At 41.1% G+C, this 20,635-nt stretch overlaps 1 protein-coding gene across 1 annotated transcript; it reads right to left on the reverse strand.

Annotated features, from left to right (window-relative positions):
* Positions 1 to 466: 466 nt before the first annotated feature.
* On the reverse strand, positions 467 to 17,679 carry SERINC1 (serine incorporator 1). Its single transcript, XM_064413049.1, has 10 exons — positions 17,520 to 17,679; positions 11,867 to 12,028; positions 10,198 to 10,391; positions 7,306 to 7,385; positions 6,979 to 7,116; positions 5,422 to 5,591; positions 5,232 to 5,322; positions 3,810 to 3,951; positions 3,472 to 3,702; positions 467 to 2,022 (listed from the first exon to the last, which is right to left on the reverse strand). Exons 1-10 carry the CDS (start codon positions 17,556 to 17,558, stop codon positions 1,884 to 1,886), a joined length of 1,386 nt encoding a protein of 461 aa, XP_064269119.1. The 5' UTR covers positions 17,559 to 17,679; the 3' UTR covers positions 467 to 1,883.
* Positions 17,680 to 20,635: the final 2,956 nt, after the last annotated feature.

The raw sequence follows: 20,635 nt of genomic DNA on the forward strand, positions 1-20,635 counted from the left end.
GCCACATTCCCCAACTCTGGCAGTGGCTCCAAGGTTTTTTTCCAAAGGAGTAATCTGGCCACTTGTACAAGAAGGTGAATCCACAGACAGAGCAGTCTGCTTATCTTCTGAATTCAGCAACTTGTTCTTTGTTACAGGACTCAGGAACTGCTGTAGTAGAATGGTGTTCAGGTGTTTGACCCAAATTCAAACAGGTGTAATCCAGTGAGGTGGCAGCAGTTGAAGTAGGAATGCAGTTCCAGGTGCAAGGCATGTTAGTGTTTGCTGGGACACAGCTGCCATGGGCATAGAACTGTCAGAGAACTTCACCTGGGAGGTTACATGTGACCTCCTGCAAGAGATAGGGACTCCCAGGTGTGCTCTGCAGCACTGTCAGCTCTTCTCAGAACCTGAGAGTGCTGCAAAGCATCCCCAGGAGAGGACTCTTGAAATAGCCACATCTGGCAGCAGCATGAGACATCAGAAGTCATGGGACATCTTCATCCAAATTTATTTATTAATAAGGTAACAACATATTCCAAATTATTACAAGCCTTTACTAATCTTTTCATTACTGTCTCAAGTTTGACTTCACATGTCAGACTTTTTGCAGTAAATGTCAGTGTTCAGGTGCAGAATTAAAATAAAATAAAGAATAGCAACAGGAAGTCACAGTTACAAACACCACGGAAAGGGATGAGCATGACATCTGCTGCAGGCTCCAGGGTCACTCCCAGTCAGGCTAGGCTCAAGTTGTAGCAAGTAACAGAGAAATTATGCAGCTTATGTACTTAAGTTACAAAGCAACAAGCACAAAAGCATTTTAAGATTTTGAAACTGCACAGGCACTATGCCTAGATTTAGACTTTCTAGGCTCAAGTCCACCTCTGGCAATGGACAACAAGCAAAATACCTAATACAGTTTAAGATTTCAAGATTCAGAGCCTTAAATATTTTAAGAAACCAGTCAGTTGAAGCCTCAGTAAATGCAAACCTCCTTCTTTAGTTATTGTAACTTCAGTGCTCCTTTTTCTCCACTTTTTTTTTTTATAATCACAATACTCAATTCCTCCAAAGGGCTTACACAGCTTTTACCACTCGGCTCCTTGCAAACTTCATGATTGTAGCTTAGCCAAGAAAGTGGCACACAAAACAGCAATAAATTACAGCACAGCTATGCTACTTAAACTACTTAAAAAACAATAATACTATGTAGATGCACATTGTAAACAGGTGCCTTAAAAACATGCTTCTGAGCATCTGATACCAGGGTATTTCGCCCCAGGGGCCTGTCCTGTGTGCAATGGGACACACTGGACTGGCTCCTCTGCAGCTCCAGGTGCAAGTTTCCCCCCTCACATCTGTGCTGAAAGTACTGCTGCCCTCGGCATGGGAAAAGTCAGGCTGGTAGTGCCAAAGTGCTGCGAGATATCCAGTGAACCCCAACGTGCTCCACTCTGAGTCTAACAACACTTACTCATGGCTTACTTTGGAATCAAGGCAACGAGCATCATCAAAGGCAGACCCTTCTTCACTTGCAAAGCCTGACCTAGCACTGTTTAATAACCCTAGTTAACACTTGCACTTTTTTTCCTACAACCATTTAATGCAATTGAGGGGAAAAAAACATACTTCCAAAAGTTTTTGATCTTATATCTTGTGCTCTCAAAGTAGGAGTAATCCTATGGAAACCATCGTTACAGCAATTACCACTGAGCTCAGCTAGAAAAAGTCATTTACTGAAATGACAAGACATGATTCAAGGTAATCATGCAGGATAAAGCAGGGAATACTACCTGGACAGCACACATACACGTATTTACACCCGCACTATTACCCGGAATACTGTTTGTTTCAGGGACACGCGGTGCTAACACAGCCTCCTCCCTCCAGAGCAGCACAGCTCAGTCAAAGTCGCGGTTGGTGAGAACCAGCGGAGCCACCAGAGTCCACACGTACAGCACGATGCCAATCCAGCTGGAAGAAATCTTCACCCACACGGACGGCCACTTGCTGGTCATTGTCTCGTAAGAAGAATCCGGACTGTGAACCAAGGAAGAGAAAAAGGATCATTTGCAATTTTTTTCAATATAACATACTAGTGTTCTAAGCTACCCTTCAACACTGTTTTCACAGGAGATCATTCTCAATTCACACATCAAAGGACCCTTCTCCCACGCAGTTCACACCAGTCTGTACAAGAACACCACTTGTAAGTAGGTGTCACAGGAGGTGGAAAAACAACAACAGCAGAGAAAATACTCAGTAGGAGAAGCTGCCAAAAAGCAGAAATAATCACAAGGGAGCTCTAACAAATCTGCAGAAAGGCAGTAAATGGTTAGCACTAAAGAGATAAAATGAATGCATTTTGCCTCACCAAAGGACACCATCTAAAAATTAAAAATTTTTAGAAATTAATCATCTTGATGTCATATTTGACCCAAGGAGGGCCACAAATCAATTTCACAGCAGGACTATCAATTAAGAGTCATTTCTGAATGACTTTTGCTTTTTCAATAAAAATTTTTCTTTGCCAAATAACTAGAGACCTCAAGCTGTATTTTTTAATTCTGAAGAACATCTGATCCAGCTGTTAGCAACAGTTCACATGCAGGAGGACTATTTTATCGTGAGGATTTTTTTCAAGGATCAGACAATACACTATCCTTCCACCAAGCCCCATCAGAGAATGGCTGTGGTTGGAAGAGACCACTGAAGCTTCTCAAGTCCAGCTCCACTGTTCCAGCAGGAACACCAAAGCCCCAGATGGCTTTGGAGTGCCTCCAAGAATAGAAACTCCACAACTTCCCCTGGCAACCTGTGCCAGTGCTCAGTCACCCTAGCAATGGAGAAGTGTTTCCTCATGTTAGGAGAGAACCACCTGTGTCTCAGTTTGTGTCTTTTGCCTCTGGCAGTGTCACTGAGCACCACTGAGAAGTTCTGGCTCCATCTTCTTTGTACACCTGCTACAGGTGTTTATATACATTGGTGAGACACCCTTGGACCTTCTCCAAGCTGAACAGTCCCAGCTCTCTCAGCTTCCCCTCACATCACGTATGCTCCAGTCCCTCAGTCATCTCTGTGGCCATTCGCTGGACTCTCTCCAGTATGTCCATGTCTGTCTTGTACTGGGAAGCCCCAGAACTGGAGGAGTTGGGAAGAAACACCTTCCCTTTGACCTGTTGATATAACATGTCCTTTTTCTATACACGGGCCCAGTGTTCACTAATTTTTAATTGTTATATAATTAAAGACTTTATCCTGTTCACATTAGCAGGATGTATTTCAGCAGTTCAGTGAACGACAAGCATCATCCTAGAAAATATGGCAGGCACTTGTGAACAAGGTTGGCTACAATTTTCAGATACACTTCCCTTGAGAAGGCCCACTCAAGACCTACATTCCAGAGCATGCAACTTGTGCCTCCTTGTCCAGCAAGAGACGCATCTTGTATGTTCATTATCAGCACAACATCTAATCAAACATGAATACCTGTACCAGTTGGTAAGTGTCATCATGATATACAGTGATGCCAGGAAAAGCATGAAGTGGAAGAAGGAGTAACTGTAAGTAACTCCATCCCTCTCATTATCTATAGCTCGGTGAACATCATCTCCATCATCAAGGGAGCCATCACTCCTGGGCATTCCATCCTCTATCAGTGTTGATTCATCACTAGTCAGCATCAGCTTGTTAACTTGGCTGTTGTTGGATGTCCGGATGCTGGATATGACAGGAAAGGACATGGTACAGATACCCAAATAAATACAATTTAGTATCCAACAATAAGAAGTGATGCGCATTAATGTATTTTTTTAAAGGAATCTTACCTTGAATAGAGAACACACAGCAAAAACAAAACCAGTCCTACAATCCCTTGTGCATCCCACCACTGCACCACCTGACCTTGGGTTGGAATGGTGGTGCTGTTGTAACCAATGATGCTCAGCAGACTGGGGTTACAGCGCCTGTCTGTGAGGGAAATTGCATTAGAACTTACATAAAACAAGAACAGGACAAATATTTAATAGCACATTTCTATGGTGAATGCACAGAAATAGAAAGGAACGTCGTGACTGTGACAGTCTTTAAGTAAAATCTGAATTTAATTTTAGCCTACTGAATCTCTCTACAGCAGGGAAATGGCAGTACATGGCATAAAAATCTGTGTCTTTGAGCAGATAAAAGGATTCTGAACTTACGTAAGCTATGCATCAACTGCTTTACTATTCCATCTGACATAATTAGATGCAACAAAACAGACATTTCTGCATAATAAACTTCAGAAATTCTACTGCTAGAAAACAAGTCTGACAAACATATTCTATACATGGGTACCCAAGTCATCCCAGAATTGGAAAGCAATGTCAGTAAGTCAGTTTTTTATTATGAGTGGTTCCCAACCCACAGCATCCATAGGTAACACTGATGAAACAGCTGAAGTAGAAGACAATGTTATTTTCCCATAATCACTGACTGAATTAGGTGACTCATGTATTCCATGACACAGAAACACAAAAGACTGTCCACAGCTAAGATAAAAGGGTCAGAGACCAAATTAAAACCACTAAAATAAATATCTGGTGATTTATTTTAATCATCAGAATTTCTGCACTTATTTATTTTTAGAGACATTCAACTGTTTCCAGTCACAATAAACACTGACAACATTTATTAATACTTGCAATGAATCCTCAGTTTGGAAAAATATCAGTAGTATCTTGGTCACCTAAGAAACATGAAACCTGGTAGAGAGATGAAACTCCTAGACTCCTCAGGGGAGTTGCACTGATCTGCAAAATCTAAGCTTTAGAATACTGCAGCTCTGTCAGTAAAGAGCAGAAATTCTTACATGCCATATGACCAAGGGGAAACGAGGTCATAGTAGAGGTTGCAGAGGGGGTGGAGCTCAGAGATGTGTGGGCAAGGCCAGGTTGCTATTTTATACCTCCCACATTGTTGGTGGGAATGTAGCTTTGTGGGGGGAGGAAAAGGAAAAGGTGCTGGAAGAAGTGGCACTCTCTTTCCCTCTCCCCCTCAAGGGAGCTTGCCTGGACCCACCACCCTGCCCCCCTCCCTGCTGCCCATCCCTCCTTATCCCTCAGCAGAGTGGGCTCCTAGGAGCTCACCTAACTGAGTCCTAACACATGCACATTCTACTACCCTACTCTAATGCTGCCCTGCAAGAGGTGGAAGTACAATTTATTGCTGAACCGGTTACCCAAAAAGCTCTACATTGCTACTACACTTACCTGGCTCATTGGTCATGGCTGACCAAGTCAAATACATTGTGTAAATTGTGATCACCGAAGACTGCAGCAAACCAGATCTTGGCTGAGATTCCTACAGAAAGGAGTCACAAAACAAGGAAGTTAGGCAATCAAAAGGTGCAGACACAACTATACTGTGATAATACAGGAGGCAACAGAATTAAAATCGTACCTGAATCCTTGGCAGAATTGACATTACAGAAGCACCAATGCACAAGAGCATATTAACACTGATGAATGTCTTGTTTTCAGAACAACCTTCTGGATGAGTGTAATAAACATAAAACAAGACAATAGCTACTAGAGATAGCAGATAGTTGACAGCTGTAGCTGAGAGCAGAGCTGTGAAGAAACAAAACCATAATTAAACTGGTTAATAACAGAGCCTACTATGATTGGAATAATACTGCATGATTATCAAGTGTGGGACACACTCACAACGGGAGTTGTGAGCACTGAAATGTAAAAGAAGTTCTCAAATAGTCTGTGAAGTATTAAAAAGAAACAATACATGGGAATTCTGAGGCCCTGCTTGATTCTCCAGTGTCCTAACAGCAACCAGGAAGAGCAAGAAAGATAAAGGAACATAGTTGTACTGGACACACTTTGGATAACAGCTTAAAAAAGAAACTGAAGAAGTACTTCTTCAAGAGAGGCTAAAACAAAATCTCATTTCCCAATTACATCTTGGTAAAAACATCAAATAGAGAAGTAGCCACTGAATGAAGACAGGCCATGCTCTCTTTCGAAAAACCTCAATTATCAAACCTGAAACACTTTATTAAAATAACATTTCCCCATTGACATAACTTTAATGTCCTTCACTATATGCTGATCTTTCACTCAGCATATACCTTCAAAGAATGACTAACTGGCAACCAGAAAAAACAATTGTTTGAGAGGATTCTACTCAACATGACGCACTAGCAGGTTACTTTGTTTTTAATCAGTACTGAAGGGCTAGCAAAACCTCTGACTAAAAAAAAAACCACAAAACCAAACAAAAAGAAAACAAAAAAAAAACACCCAAAAACAAACAAAAAACCCACCCAAAAACAACAAAAAACCCAAACAAACAAACAAACAAAAAAAAAACCCGCAAGAAAACAAAACCCAAAAACCACCAAAAAAACCCAAACCAACCCCCCCCCCAAAAAACAACCCAAACAAAAAAGCCCAAAATCAAGCCAAAAAGCAAAACAAGAAAAACCCAAAAAGCTGCAGTTGCCACTTCTCTGATATCATGATGCACCGAAAGCTCCACCTGCACATGACGAAGAACTTCTTTACTTTGTGTATGACGGCACACTGGAACAGATTGCCCAGACAGGCTGTAGAGTCTCCCTCACTGGAGATATTCAAGAACCATCTGGACACAATCCTGTGCCATGTGTGCTCTGAGATGACCCTGCTTGAGCTGGGAGGCTGGATCAGATGAGCTGCTGTGGTCCCTTCCAAGCTCACCCATTCTGTGAAACTCATGCCCTGCTCCCAGGGAACAGATCTTATTACCCAGAGGCTGCTGAACCTCTCCCTGCTTCCCCTTACTTAACTTGACAACAGAAGGACATCAATGGAGCTGAAATACACATCTGAGAAAATGACACTCATGCACGAAGCAGCCCTTTCTGCACTGTTAAAATTTCAGTATTCAATATTCAGTAACTTATTTAACATAATGTACGTTAAATTAAGTTTAAAACTTGACTGTAGTACAGCCCCTCCTTACCTGCATACCAGCATCTCGAGTTTCCTTCCTCCATTTTTTCAACCCAAGATTCATTCCAGGAATGGGCAAAGTCAATAAGCAACACCAGCTGAATAAGAATAAAGCAGAATGCTCCAGCCATACCTACATAAAACCACACTAGAAGAGAAGTAAAACAAAACCAGTTAAGAACCGGAGGTGATTTACACCATCGTAGTGTCCCTAAACACAGAGAGGCACTACAGTTATGCAGCTACAATTAAAACTGTGTGACATCAGCATGCACTGACTTTGTTTAAAACTAAGTATGACTGCACCACGATATAGAGGAAGACAATATTCCCTTACCAGTTGTAAATGGTCCCTCTGGGATGAAGAAAGCTCCAACACTAATTGCAAGTGCTGTCGCAAATTTAAAGAACCAGAATCTAAAGGGAAATAAAAAAAAAATAAGGCAACTGTTAAGTCTGGTCTAATTCACACATAAAATACACATCTTCAAGCATTGGGTTTTTTTTAAATTTGCTCATTCTTAACTTGCCTCATTTGAAGCAGGATAAAAATTTTATCTGCCCAAGATTTTTGTTCTCAAAAAAATTATGCTTAAACTGTGCTAGACTGACACAGAGCTTGACACATTTCCCAGAGGTACCTTCTTACTTGAGAGTTCCAAATTAGGCCAATTGTGAGCTGCTTTTTTTCTTCCTAAACCAGAGCAGTGAGATTGTTGGATTGTCCGCATATGAGAAAAATGTGTTTAAAAAATCCCTTCATAATTTTAATATCAAAGATCTGACTGGTGCCTATAATGACATAAAAATATTATGCTGGAGCTCTCTACCAGTCTTGGTTCGCTTCCTACATGACAGAAATATACAAAAGTCTGGATTCTTCCCACCCAATTTCAGGTTCTTTAAGCCTACAGCTGATGAGGATTTATCACAAAAACAAAAGCAAATAATTTATCCTGCACAGAAAAGACACAATCAAGTTCCATGTCCTGCTTCAGGGGCAGTGTCATTGGAATTTTTCTTCCAGTAAAAGATATGCACTCACAGATCATCAAAAGAGATCAGATGTTTCCAGAAAGCATACAAGGGAGTATCCTTTACCAAAGATACACCAAACTCACCCCAAATACTCTAACTGTATAAATATACACTGCATAGAGAACTTCAAACTGTTATGCCAACAAAACTGTAAGGAGGTAAAGACTATTTTTTCTGATCCCAGTGACAGGCAGCTCCAAAAACAGGCATGATGCCATCTACATGCACTTCAAAACTGAATATAACAGCACAAAGATATGTACCACACCCCCATAATGTCAAACACTTGTCAATTTTTCAAGTTTTCTATCCCTTCCCATTTCTTCCCATACTTTGAACAAGTTTAATCTCTCCTGCTGGCTGTTACAATCAAGTGATGGATACCAGAAGAACAAGTGCCAGTTGTGTGGAGAGGAACAATGTGAGATGACCAAAGTGCAGAATACAGAACAAAATGGACTAATTCCCTGGGATATAGAGAAGTGACAAAATCCAATTAAAGTTGAATTAAGTTGTAAAATTTACAGTGAAATACAAACCCCACGAGTTTTAGAATTCACTTTTTTTAATCAATATCATTCTCAGTTACAGAAACAGAAATAGGTTCAAGTTTGTACATATTTAATCTCTAACTCTAGACTTTTTAAAGGGATCTTACTGCTCTACCCCATTCTACAATTGAACACAATACTCATCTGAAATAACACCTAAAGCCGCTGTGCATTCTGTACAAGCCAGCAACTATCTGGTAGATATACTATAATTTATTTTTTTCTATTGTTATCATAAACCTGAGGCAAGAACCCCCTCTGACTGCCACTGAAAAAAGCTGAGAAGGTGAACATTGGCACTAGATTGTATTACTGAACTTAACTTGCATGCAAGCATGAAAAAGTTAGTACACATATATGCAAAAAACCTAGTATTCGGAATATTTCAAATCACTGACAAAAAGATTACATCTCAAAATATTACTGAACATACAGACAATTTCAAAAATCAAAATCCATAGCGCTTTTCATAAAGCTCACTGTAACACATATTATTGAAGCAATAAATTATTACAGAAGTGTTGAAAGTAATGTTATTAAATATTTTACCAGCAACAGTTAAACAGCATAATTTTTCCTTTTATCCTAGTGCTGATGTTAGATTGACTAAGAAGAGCAAACTGCTATGGGTTGCACAAACAGTACCTAAATTTGTATTGGAGACCACAAATCCAAATAAGGTTATCAAGAAGATCCCAAACACTTTAGAAAAAATTTAGGTAATAAACATTCCTCATCATGTAAAATCACCACATGCCTTTTTCTGAAAAAGAACCAAAAAACAACAGAGCTCTGATACAGAATGTAGCTGAACCACTTTCTTCTTGCTTGCAACAAGCATGTTCTCCTGAACAAAACAGGGTAGAGGGAAAGGCTGAACTGAATTACTCTTGCTAACATATCTTAATAGTGTACTCTCTTTTTCTTTTCCAAAAAAACCCAAAAGTAAACAAAGCAATATTCTGCTCAGTCTTAATTATTTTCCCCTACAGAAATAATTTGAAGCTTTTTCTCTTTTTACGTTAGACTTTTTTTTATCCTATTATACTGAATATAAAATAAAATGTTTGGCTTAGCTGTTCATAGCTTCTGTTAAATACAGTCACCTCTAAAAAGCAGTAGTCTAAGCAATCACTGTGACTACCAAGATTAGGCTACATAAATGGTTTTAGGCTCTTCAGTATCATGTCCTCTTACAAGTATATACATTTCCTTGGTTCAAGGAGCTATATTACACATAGGCAGACCCTGGATGAAAACTACCACTTGTGCCAATGCACAAGCTGAAATTCCACTATATTCTTCCACCTGATAATCTTAACTAAAATGAAATACAAACACAATGAAATACACTGGAAAGCTCAGAAATTAGATACATAACATTTCTTTTTGCAGAGAGGCAACTGAAAAGACAGCAGAAGGAGAAAAGATACGTTTTATACATCTCTATCTGTATGTATGTGTAACCTCTATAACCTTTAAAAGAAAACTGTTCAGAAAAGAACACAAGTTCATACAAAGTTAAGAGGACTATAATTCAGATGAGGCTCTTAAATATTTTTATTTCTTGAAAAAAATCTTTGTGGAATGAAACAAAAACTGATTACTAACTCATCTCAGCACTCATTTCTGCACCTTACCCATTGTGCACCGCTGCTCTGGGGTCATTGCTGCTCTTCACTTTGATCATCAGCAAGGAGAAGAGAAGGAAGAACATGGCCATGCCAAAGCACACACGGTACACGGCCTTGTAGCCAACAAGGACATCACAGTTCACATGGCCCTGCACACCAGGAATACTTGTTCCCAACCCTCCATCACAAAATCCAGGAATCTGTGATAAATACAAGACACATCAGTCATCATCAAAAGATTTCCTGTCAGTAAATGCGTATTAATGAATTTCCATTATTCAATTTATTATTATTTTAATATTATGTAACTATTAACACTGTTAGAAAAATAAGATATTGAAGGACTGCATCATTAGTGGCAGTCTAACTAGAATATCAAACACAGCAAGGAAAAAAAAACCTGCATAGGCCAGATAAAATAAAAATAAAATAAATCTTTACATAAAATAGTTGGAGTTGGAGATGACCTTCAAAGCTCACCCAGACTAACCCCTCTGCCATGGGCAACGACATCTTCAACTACATCAAGTTGCTCAAGGCCCCATCCCACCTGACCTTGAATGTTTCCATGAATGGGAAAGGGATCTTATTAAAAGGTTTTTTATGTTATTAGCAATTTCAGAACTTCGCAAAGAAATGCAGTTTTCCCTTGCTGATCTGAATCAAGAGATAATCAAAGTGGGAACTGATAAATTTGACTTGACAGATACTATCAGACTTATGACATTGCTAGGAGGTGGCAGCCTGCTTACATCTCTTTAAAACAGACACAGCCTTTCCCAAAAAAAATACCATCACCATCAATCAGGTGAATCTGTAATTTCCATATGAAACAGCTGAGAACATTCTCTCCAGTCACTACCAGGACATGAGCAACATCTTTCAGAAGTCAAATCATACTCCAGAAGGCTGTAATTTTCTTTCCTAGGTGACTAACATGGCTCTCACTGAAGCTCTATACCAACCTACAATACACATTTACAGATGAATAATTTGGGGGAAAAAATATGAAAATCATGCCTAACCAAAGCTACTATCTGCTGAAAAAAACTAAAGACTGCAAAACAGAACTGAAGTACATGCAACCCAAGTTCAGTGAACCTGTAAGCTCTACCATAACTCACATTACCTTTCTCCAGTTTTATATTGCATCTTCATATAGCTAATAAACTGTAAGATCCTACAAACATTTCCTAATTCCCTGGGTGGAAAACAGGCTACTATGAGAAGTGAAAAATATTTTTGTTACCTACTGCAGACTTTAAAATAGAATTTTAACTAGTACAGCACGACAAAACTAGAAGATATCTTAGAGTGGGTTATATTTTTTAATCACAACAACAATAAAAATCAGTTAAGTGCCATAAATACAAGCATCTCAATAATACTTCATTTGAAACGACACATACATAAATTTTCTTGTTTGATGTTAAATTTTATTTTTTCTGCTCTGAGAACTTAAAGGAGAGACTTTACCTCAAAAGGGTGCTTTTCATCTATAGAGGGATTTTCCCACAACTTCTTTATATGACCCACAAACAAATTAATGGGGACTGTGAAGCACAGCTGGTAGCAAAATGACACATTTCCAAATAAAATCCATGCTTTTCAAGATGTCAATTACTATTATTTGTGACATTTGTTCTACCAAAAATGCAGCAATAAATAACCTGACCTTCTTCAGCTGCTCTTCCATGCCTGGTATTAGCATCACGCAGGCAACGCTCACGCCAAGAAGTAAAAAGAAGGCATAAATCAGCCGAGTTATGGTGGAGTTGTTTCCACTGGGGCAGCATCGGCAAAGCAGGCACGGGGCACTTCCACACAAGCATGGTATCTGACAAAAAGAACATGAATTATTTAAAAAGCTTTGGATTACTAGATTTCAATATTTAATCAGGCTGTACAGATCATCAGATATGATGGAAAATTACTCATCCTGTGCATCCTACCACTGGTGCAGACTAAGTCACTGCAACATGCCACAGAGCCACCAAACAACAACGCTTCCCGATGTGCCCCTGCACAGTGAAATTAGTGCTACGCCAGAAGTAATCACTTAGCCATTCAGAAGAAATAAAGACTGGATTCAGGCTCATTTGTTCTCCTGAATTTTATTTCACTTCAGCTAAATGATATGCAAGGAATGCTTTTGTTAGCAACTACATCCTCCCTTCCACAGCTGCAGAGATTAAACAAACACATCACAGGAAAAAGATACGAGCACAACTGTCATGTAGGTAAACTCTCAGCACCTGACACAGTTGGGATAGAATCCTCACTGGGGCCACAAATACTTCCAAAACACAAAAAACAGGTGATAGAGTCTAAATCTTAGGTTGCAAACTATTTCACAATAGCAGTTACTCACATATCACATAATTCTGTTAGTCTGCAAAATTAAGTTATGAAATGTAAAAGTTACAAACAGTAAGAACAGAGCAAATATGCAGTACATGTGTTATTGATACCAAATATCAACAGCAAAAGTAGATGGGAATGCTCTACAGTTGTAATACTACAAGGCGGGGGGAACCATGACAAAATTTACCTGTATTTAATTCTCACATAGAAAATTGTGGGAAGAAAAAAAGGGAGCTATTTTGCCAGGAAAGAGTTGGGAAGCAGGGAACAATTCTCTGCCACGTGCAGAGTGACAATTTGGGAAGTAAAAGAAAGGCAAGGCCCCACAAGTAAACATTAGTCAAAGGAGGAAAGGTACAATTGAAATGTGTGATCACTGCCCTTCTCTGAGCTACAACAAACCATGCTACCTCTGACACAGAAAGATACAGAACAGGGTTAAAACCCAGCTTCTCCCCCAGCACACATCCAGGGACAACAGCCACAGGTGTCCATCACTGCATGAGAGACACAGTCACATAAGGACCGTGTTAGTTACAAGGCCACATGACCAGGACGTGCCACTCACCCAGTATGACAGGCATCGGTCAGAAAGAGTTCTCAGCAGCTTAGTCGTATGACAACCAAAAACGCCAGCAGTACTGCTACCGGAAGAGCCCCAGGGTTGCTGGGAAAAGCAGACAGATTGCCACAACACTGCCGGCACCCTCCCGAGCAGCCCTCAGGAAAAGGCCAATTATCATTCCTACAGTTTCAACCACACTCACACACTGAACCAACAAACATCGTCCTTTAAGTAACTTCCCTGTATTGTTTTTGGCATGTGTTCCTTCCCAAGGAGTCAACAATCTTCAGTCCACTATGCTACAGAATCATCTTTAAATCGGCAAACTTCACCATTACTTTTGCCTGCTAAACCACTGAAACTAAGCATATTCTCATTATAAGTATTTCAGGATGTAATAGTTATTACATTGCCCCTTTTTACCTTCTCCTCCACTCAGTGCAGCACAAATTATATGAAGGCATTGATTATAGGAGGTTTCATCTCAATATAATAAAGAAATTATTTAGACTGAGAGCAACCAGTCCCTGCAACAACCTCCCCAAGGATATGGCAGTCTCCATCACTGGAGGTGTTCGAGATGCAGCTGGACAGGGTACCAGATCATCCCACTCGGGCCCCCTTTTTCATATAAGATGGAGTAGGTGGACCTTGGAGGCTGCTCTACAACTGCAAGCAACTACACTAGGTGTAGTGCATCTACACTTCATAAGCAGGAAATGTATGGCAAATATTGTCTCCAAATAAACCAGAATTTTATAGTACTACTATCTTACACTACGTCCTACACACACAAATAACCTTTCCAGTGAAAAATATCTTAGCTCTCTGAATTACCTTCTTGAACTAATTCTGTATGCATTAATATTTCCAAACATTCCTTTGAATAAAAGGTTGAGTTTGGCAGAATAGAATATATGACTAGGCTCATGTGCTGCAGAAAACGTGGGGACAGGAGCACCTGTTATGAAAATTCACTTCTGTAAGGAATCCCAGGGTTACACTGTTTGTTAAAATACCTAAATAATTCAAGCAACTTGCTCCTTGTCTCAGCGGAAGCACAAATGCCTCTACAGACTGGAGAGACTTGCAGTAGCTGAAATGAAGATGATTGTCTCCACCTCACTGGGAAACAACGCGCCTCAAGAGAGGCCTCACTGGAGTGTCTCAGCTCCAACACCAGCTTTCAAAATGTTTTGCCCCTGAACAGCCCATGCACATCCATCTCTGAACAAGATACATGACACTATTTATACAAACTGGCTACTTACACAAGGCATCACATTACAGTCCAATTCTCTCTTTCTTTGGCAAAAGAGAATAAAATATGTACCATTCCAACAAAACAGTAGTATACTGTCAGCTAAACTATTTGTTACAGACTTCAAAAATAACAGAAACCAAGCAACATTGAGCCCAATGAATTCAGCTTATCAGCAGAGCAGACAAGGTGAGTTTGTGCCACTTTCTTCCTAAATTTAAAGCACACCTCCCACAAAAATTTCAGTAGTACACGCAACAAGATACTACCATGGAGATCAAAGCTTAACTCCCCAGTGTGACTCAGCTTAGTCACAGATGCAGACAAAAAGTTACTTCACAAGTACTTTTTCATTTAGCTTAGACAAAATTTACACAGACACAACTGAATAAAATCTATTGCCTTCCAGAAACTTTACTTACCTACCAAGTCATATCTCTTTACATTTTTCAGGAAAAATAAGCAGCTCAATGGTGTTTGTTAAGGCAAAAAAAAAAAAAGACAAACTCACACACCTATTCTGGGAGTAGCCACCAGGACATACAAGTTAATTCATGCCTGCTAAACGAGTCACTTCATTCCCCAAGGCAGTGGAAATTGCATGAGGAACACGTAACAAAAAATGTATACTGAAGGAGAGAGAAGGAGACAGAGAACCCCACAAAATCATGGAAGGACAAATTTTACTGCCCCTGATGCACACACAAGAAGTTTTTAGTATTAAACATAATCTTCCTACTGGAGTAATGACTAAATGATTGAATACTGAATTAACTACTTGCAAAAACACTAAGCCCCTGATGGGCCTGGTCAGGGTTTGGCTACATGATCCCTACTCTTAAGCTTATAGACACTGAATTAATCAAGATCTTTGTCTTGACAGAGAATATTACAGGAGCAGAACAGCAGCTCAGCTGATTCAGAGAACAATAGAGGCAAGACACAGCAGAGGGAAAACAGCGCTGCCTTATCAATCTAGGCTGTCAGGAGCAGAAGACTTTTGCCAAGATGGCTCTTACAGTTTCAGTCTCACCCCCATCTCTGACAGGCTCCCCTTGCTCTTAAAAACGCTAACCTGAAGCACTGCCTGATCAGCACAGGGGAGCGCAGAGCACTGACACACAGCAGTAACACAGCACAAAAGCCCAGAAGACACAAGCAGGGCATGAGGCCTGATGGGGGGGCCTCAAGCAGCGCGGCTCTGCACAGCACAACACGTGGCCCTGCGGAGGAGCCACCCGGACAGCAGCGTCCCCACGGGCACGGAGCTGTGTCCCTGTGCCACAGCCCGCACCGCACCAAGCCCACTGCACCTGGGGCGGCGGCTCCCCCACCCTCACTGCGCGCTTCTCCTCACAGCCACAGTCTGTGAGCTTCTCAGAGTTTCACTGACACATCCCTAGAGACCAGCGTGCACAGACTCCAGCTCCTGTTCTGAACTGCTGTATAGGCTTTAAGTGCTGATTAGCTGTGGTTTTAAATGTGGAAAGAAAATTAACCCTTTAAAGCCATCGGGAGAAAGAGAAAAGTAACACTAACAAAAACTATCCACCCTGATTTGTTAGGCACTTCAAAGGAAGGGCCAGGGGTTAACTACTCACACTAAATCTGATTTAAGGTTATGATCTCATGCAAATAATTTTATCTAACAGGCTGAATTTCTCTGTAGAGAAACAAACAAGAGCAAGTAGACAGGGGCTCTTCAAACACTACAAACACCAAACAGTTGTAGGAAAGGCTGTTTATGAACTTGAAAACGCAGTATATATTAACTCAAGTATTCGAATCAAAGCCTATAGTCACAATGTCATGAAGTATTCAACAATAATTAAAAATAACACTGTTAACTACATCCAGTTAGTAGTTCAAGCCTAACTGGCTAAACCATTAAGTAGTATTTAAAATGTTAATGAGAGCAAAATGAACCCTGACAGTAATTAGTTAAAAGGATATCATCAGTGTTCTAGTTGATTATTTACAGGCATATCAGCCTGGAAGTTAATTTATTCAGATTTTCCAATTCTATGATAATTTCATATATTTTTTACATGAGATTAAGTGATTATGGATCTTTTCTCTTAATTAAAGGTCACTGTATACTAGAGGAGTCAAAGCCCATACATTCAGATATCACAAAAATAGCAGCTTGGATAAATATGAGGTTTTGTTATATCACTAGAAGTGTGTGTATGAATGCTTTAATAATAGCTAATTTAATTTAACTCATGCATGGTACAATATTTATGGTATGAAAAATTCAGATTTTCACAATGCCACTGACATTCTTCCAGCAATCATCTAAAAACTCAGAAACCATTTGATTGTGTCAATATACACAGGGACTAGACTTGGAAAGAGATATCACTTATTGATAGAAAAGCAATGCCTCAGTTGAAGTTACCAGTTACCAACTTCTTTGCTTTCCTGCATCGTGCCAAGAGTCTTAATGCCATCTCAATCTACTGCTTCCCATGAACAAAAATCACCTGACGTGGTGACACATCACCACGGATTACCGTGCCGCGAGGAAAGGATGGCTCGGCGAGACAAAGATGCTACAAAGGGTGGAGCTGCTACAGACAAAGCCGTAAGAAAGAGGCGTTAAATACAACTATTAGAATCGGGGAAACGTGCGGGTTTTGATTTTCCCGAAAGAAACCCTGGAGTTCAAGGCATTTGATCAGACTCTAGAGATTCGGGGAGAGGTGATTTCAGCGGACTCCGTAACACCTCCCGCACAGCAGCGCGGAGTAAGCGGCGCCCAGCAGCTCGACAGGCCGGCCTGTCTGGGTTAAGGACGAAGCTCCGACCCATCCCTGGGGATCCCGGGAGCAGCCCGAGAGGGGGACCATGGCGGGGCCGCCCCCTCCAGCGCGGCGGGAGAGAGCCCTGCCCGGCGGAGCGGGGCCGCGGCCGCTCGGGGCTGACAGAGCTCCCATGGGGCCGGGCAGGGGCCCGCAGCCTCGCCGTGCCGCAGGAGGAGCAGGGAAGGCAGCGCCACAGCCGCCCTGGGTGACACAGGCGCGGGGAGGCGGCGGGCGAGGCCCGGGTGGGGAGGGAAGGAGCGGGGGAAGCAGCGGCCGCCGGCGGGCAGGGAAAGGCAGGGAGGGACCCCCGCGCCGCCCGCGTCCACCTTACCCAGCTCGCCATGGAGCAGAGGCCCAGGACGCTGCCCATGGTCGCCGGTGGGCGCGGGCTCGGGCTCCTCCAAGATGGAAGCGGCGGCCGCGGCTCCCGACGCCGTTGTTTACTGCTCCCAGCGGCGCTTCCGGCCGCTCTGACGGCGCGGGCGCGTCACTGCCGGCCGGCCCGGGGCCCGGGCAGCCGGGATGTGCCGGCGTCAGGGCTCGGTTCGCCCTCAGGAAAGGAGAGCCAGCCCGGGGAACAGCAGCAGCCCCCAGCCGTCAGTCAAGGGCTAAAGGTTAAAGCTTGTCAGTTGTCAGCTGTGGGTGTAGGTGCAGCGAACTGGGTGTAGTAAAGCAAAATGTTGTATGTCAGTAAAACTGAGCCCAGGACATCTGGGAGCTAACAAACTTTAAGGATGTGGTAAATCAAGGTGTTGGTGCGCGTCTATGGATCTTGGCAAAATATCTGATGTCCGTGTGTCCTATAGCTGAATGATGTCCATTATAATACTAAAAGTCACATTTACAGGTCGCAGAGACCCCGGCCAGGTGCAGACCCTCACCCTCTGTGTGCACAGATGTTGGCTGGGGTTATGTAGCTTGGATGGAAATTTCTAACTGATGACAGTAGATTAATACAGCCCCAAAAAAAGGGAAAAGGCCCACAAAAAAACAATACAGTCCTAAAAGAAGAAGTAGGGCCTAAAAATCTTTACAAAAACAATCAGTCGAGGATCAGAAAATTTAGGCTATATATTTAATAATACAAACATAATATATACTTATATTTATTAAAAATATTGAATAATAAGGGTATTATAATACCAAGGATACCTTCTCAGCTGAAAAATACAACCTGTTCATTTCTAAAAAGTCTTAAAACCCAAAAGTAGGCACTTTTAAGTGTATCTTTTAAGATCCCTCCTTAAGAAGCATACATAAAGAAATTGGATTTTTAAATAAAATACTTAGAAGTATACATCGTTTTACAAGTTAAGAAATTTTTGTTTCTTACAATTTTCCCTTACTAACATGCAGTCATTACACTACCACATGCTGGGCTCAGATTTGATTTATCTATGGATGTTGCTAAATCTGTCCTTTGAAATTGATTTTAAAGGCAATCCTGTTTTCAAAATCAAACATGAAAAGGCTAAGGAGAAATTTTTGCAGGCTGCAGGTTTAAGGCTGCAATTGCCTAGTAATTAAAAGTGGGAAAATTAATAAAATGGTTATAGCTATTTGTTTGAAAGGTAAGTACACAGAAATAGTGGACATTGAAAAATTCTGGAGTACCTTTAGTTTGGCCAGTAGATCCAGAACAGTAATTCTTAATGTTCACTTTTGTTTGTGCACTGATCTGAGCCAGTGAAGCGTGCTGTGTTCATCTCCTACAGAACACCACTGCAGCAGCCACAAGGTCCTGGAGGTGCAGCATCAGCTCACAGCTAACGTTGCAGCTTGCTTCATGTGATGAATGCATAATCTCCATTCCCTCTCCTTTGTGGAACCTTTAATATTCTTCAAAGATGAGTCTTCATTAGCTACTGATTTTTTTTTCCGCTTCAGTATTCCCACAATTTTCACAGTGTGCTCTTTTTCCTTACAAGAATTTCTGATAGCCATGGCAGCCTATTTCTCTCCATACCAATCTGATCTCTTTTTTTTTTCCCCAAATACTAAATCCCATAATTGTTCTCTGATTCAGTCATTATTTCTGCTATCTTATTTGGAGTATCTACTGTGGAAAGATACTGAAGCATTACATACACTTCACTGAACCAAGTCCTGCTCCTCCTTCACTACACATCTTTTCTAAGAAATTGTAAAAGAGAAGATATCTGCTATAGGAATTTCTCTTCTGGAATTGTATTCCATTTCCAAGCCATACAGTTGGCTGACAGCATTAAATTATATTGTGAAATACCAGTTTTACTTCATTTGAAGGGGGGTGGAATTCATCAAACCCAGATATATATCCCAGATGGCTTCCCCAGTGTGGTATCTTGCTTCCCTGTGACCCTTTTGAGTTTGCATGAATATGATAATCACAGTTGTCTGTTATTTAACTAGTTCTCTGATTATTTCTTTTTAGAAAATAACAGGACTCAAATAGCAGAAATAACTTGTTGTTGTTGTTGTTGTTGTTGTTGTTTGTGTTAGGGAGCTTTTTACTAAAACCTGCCTTTTTGTCAGCTGTTTATTGAAAAATGATAATTTTTCCAAACTAGAGATCACCTTTGTTTCATGGTCTGCAGAAGCAACTGTGATCAGCTCCTTCAGTGAACATCAGATCTTCAGAGAGCCCAGAGCTGCCTTGTGGAGGATCCCGAACATGGCTACACAAGGTTTAACCTCCAGCAGAAAAGCCCTGATAACCATTTTGTCTCCTGAGTCCCTGTCCCCAGACCACTGAGAGGAAGGGTGAGCTCGACAGGGCAAGATTCACAACTTAAACGGGCTTATGCTTCAGGCAAGGCATCACACACACAAACAGAGCATGTGAGGGAATAAAAATGCAAATAAAGCGTGGCTGTACTGGGGCCTTGCTCATCTTTGTGCTACTCATGCCGAACTCATACCAAGCATCAACATAACATTTGGAGGAAGCAAAGTGTTCAGCCTTGAAAACTGAGGGAGAAAAGCCAGGCTGGCTTCTGTTCTCGCGGCATGGACGCGGAACGACAGCTGAAGATCCTTTCCCCTAGAGGGCAGTGCAACTTAAAGGATTGAAATCTCTCCTGGCAGCGATCAAATGGAAATCGGCAATGTGAAGATGTGTTTTTTTATCTCAACAATGCTAACAGAGAAATACTCTGCAGGGCTGTATTTTCTGGAATGAATCTGTGTACGCAGTACGATTCTACATTTCACTTAATTTATGTCATTTTTAAGGGAAATCTACAAAAGCCCACCTTTTATTCCCCTCTTGATTCTCTAAATGAAAAGTAATCTTGAAATAATGTCTGTGACAACAGATTGTAATATCCAGGTTTTCATCTCTATTGTGAGAGAGAAGTGGAACACAAAAGAATAAAATTCTTATTTCTGATGGACTGTGCAAGGACTTGTAATAGGGCTATCAGAAATTTAATGGAATTCAGAGGCCATATTATTCAAGGACTGACC

Source organism: Passer domesticus, chromosome 3, assembly GCF_036417665.1.
Source record: "Passer domesticus isolate bPasDom1 chromosome 3, bPasDom1.hap1, whole genome shotgun sequence".
Taxonomy (NCBI): domain Eukaryota; kingdom Metazoa; phylum Chordata; class Aves; order Passeriformes; family Passeridae; genus Passer; species Passer domesticus.

Excerpts from the sequence above, each read along its gene's own strand:
- SERINC1 (XM_064413049.1), bottom strand. The coding sequence starts at position 17,558 with ATGGGCAGCGTCCTGGGCCTCTGCTCCATGGCGAGCTGG. Across the intron at positions 12,029-17,519 it reads TCTGCTCCATGGCGAGCTGG|ATACCATGCTTGTGTGGAAG; the intron begins GTAAGGTGGACG and ends TCTTTTTGTCAG. Across the intron at positions 10,392-11,866 it reads TGGAAGAGCAGCTGAAGAAG|ATTCCTGGATTTTGTGATGG; the intron begins GTCAGGTTATTT and ends TATTTATCACAG.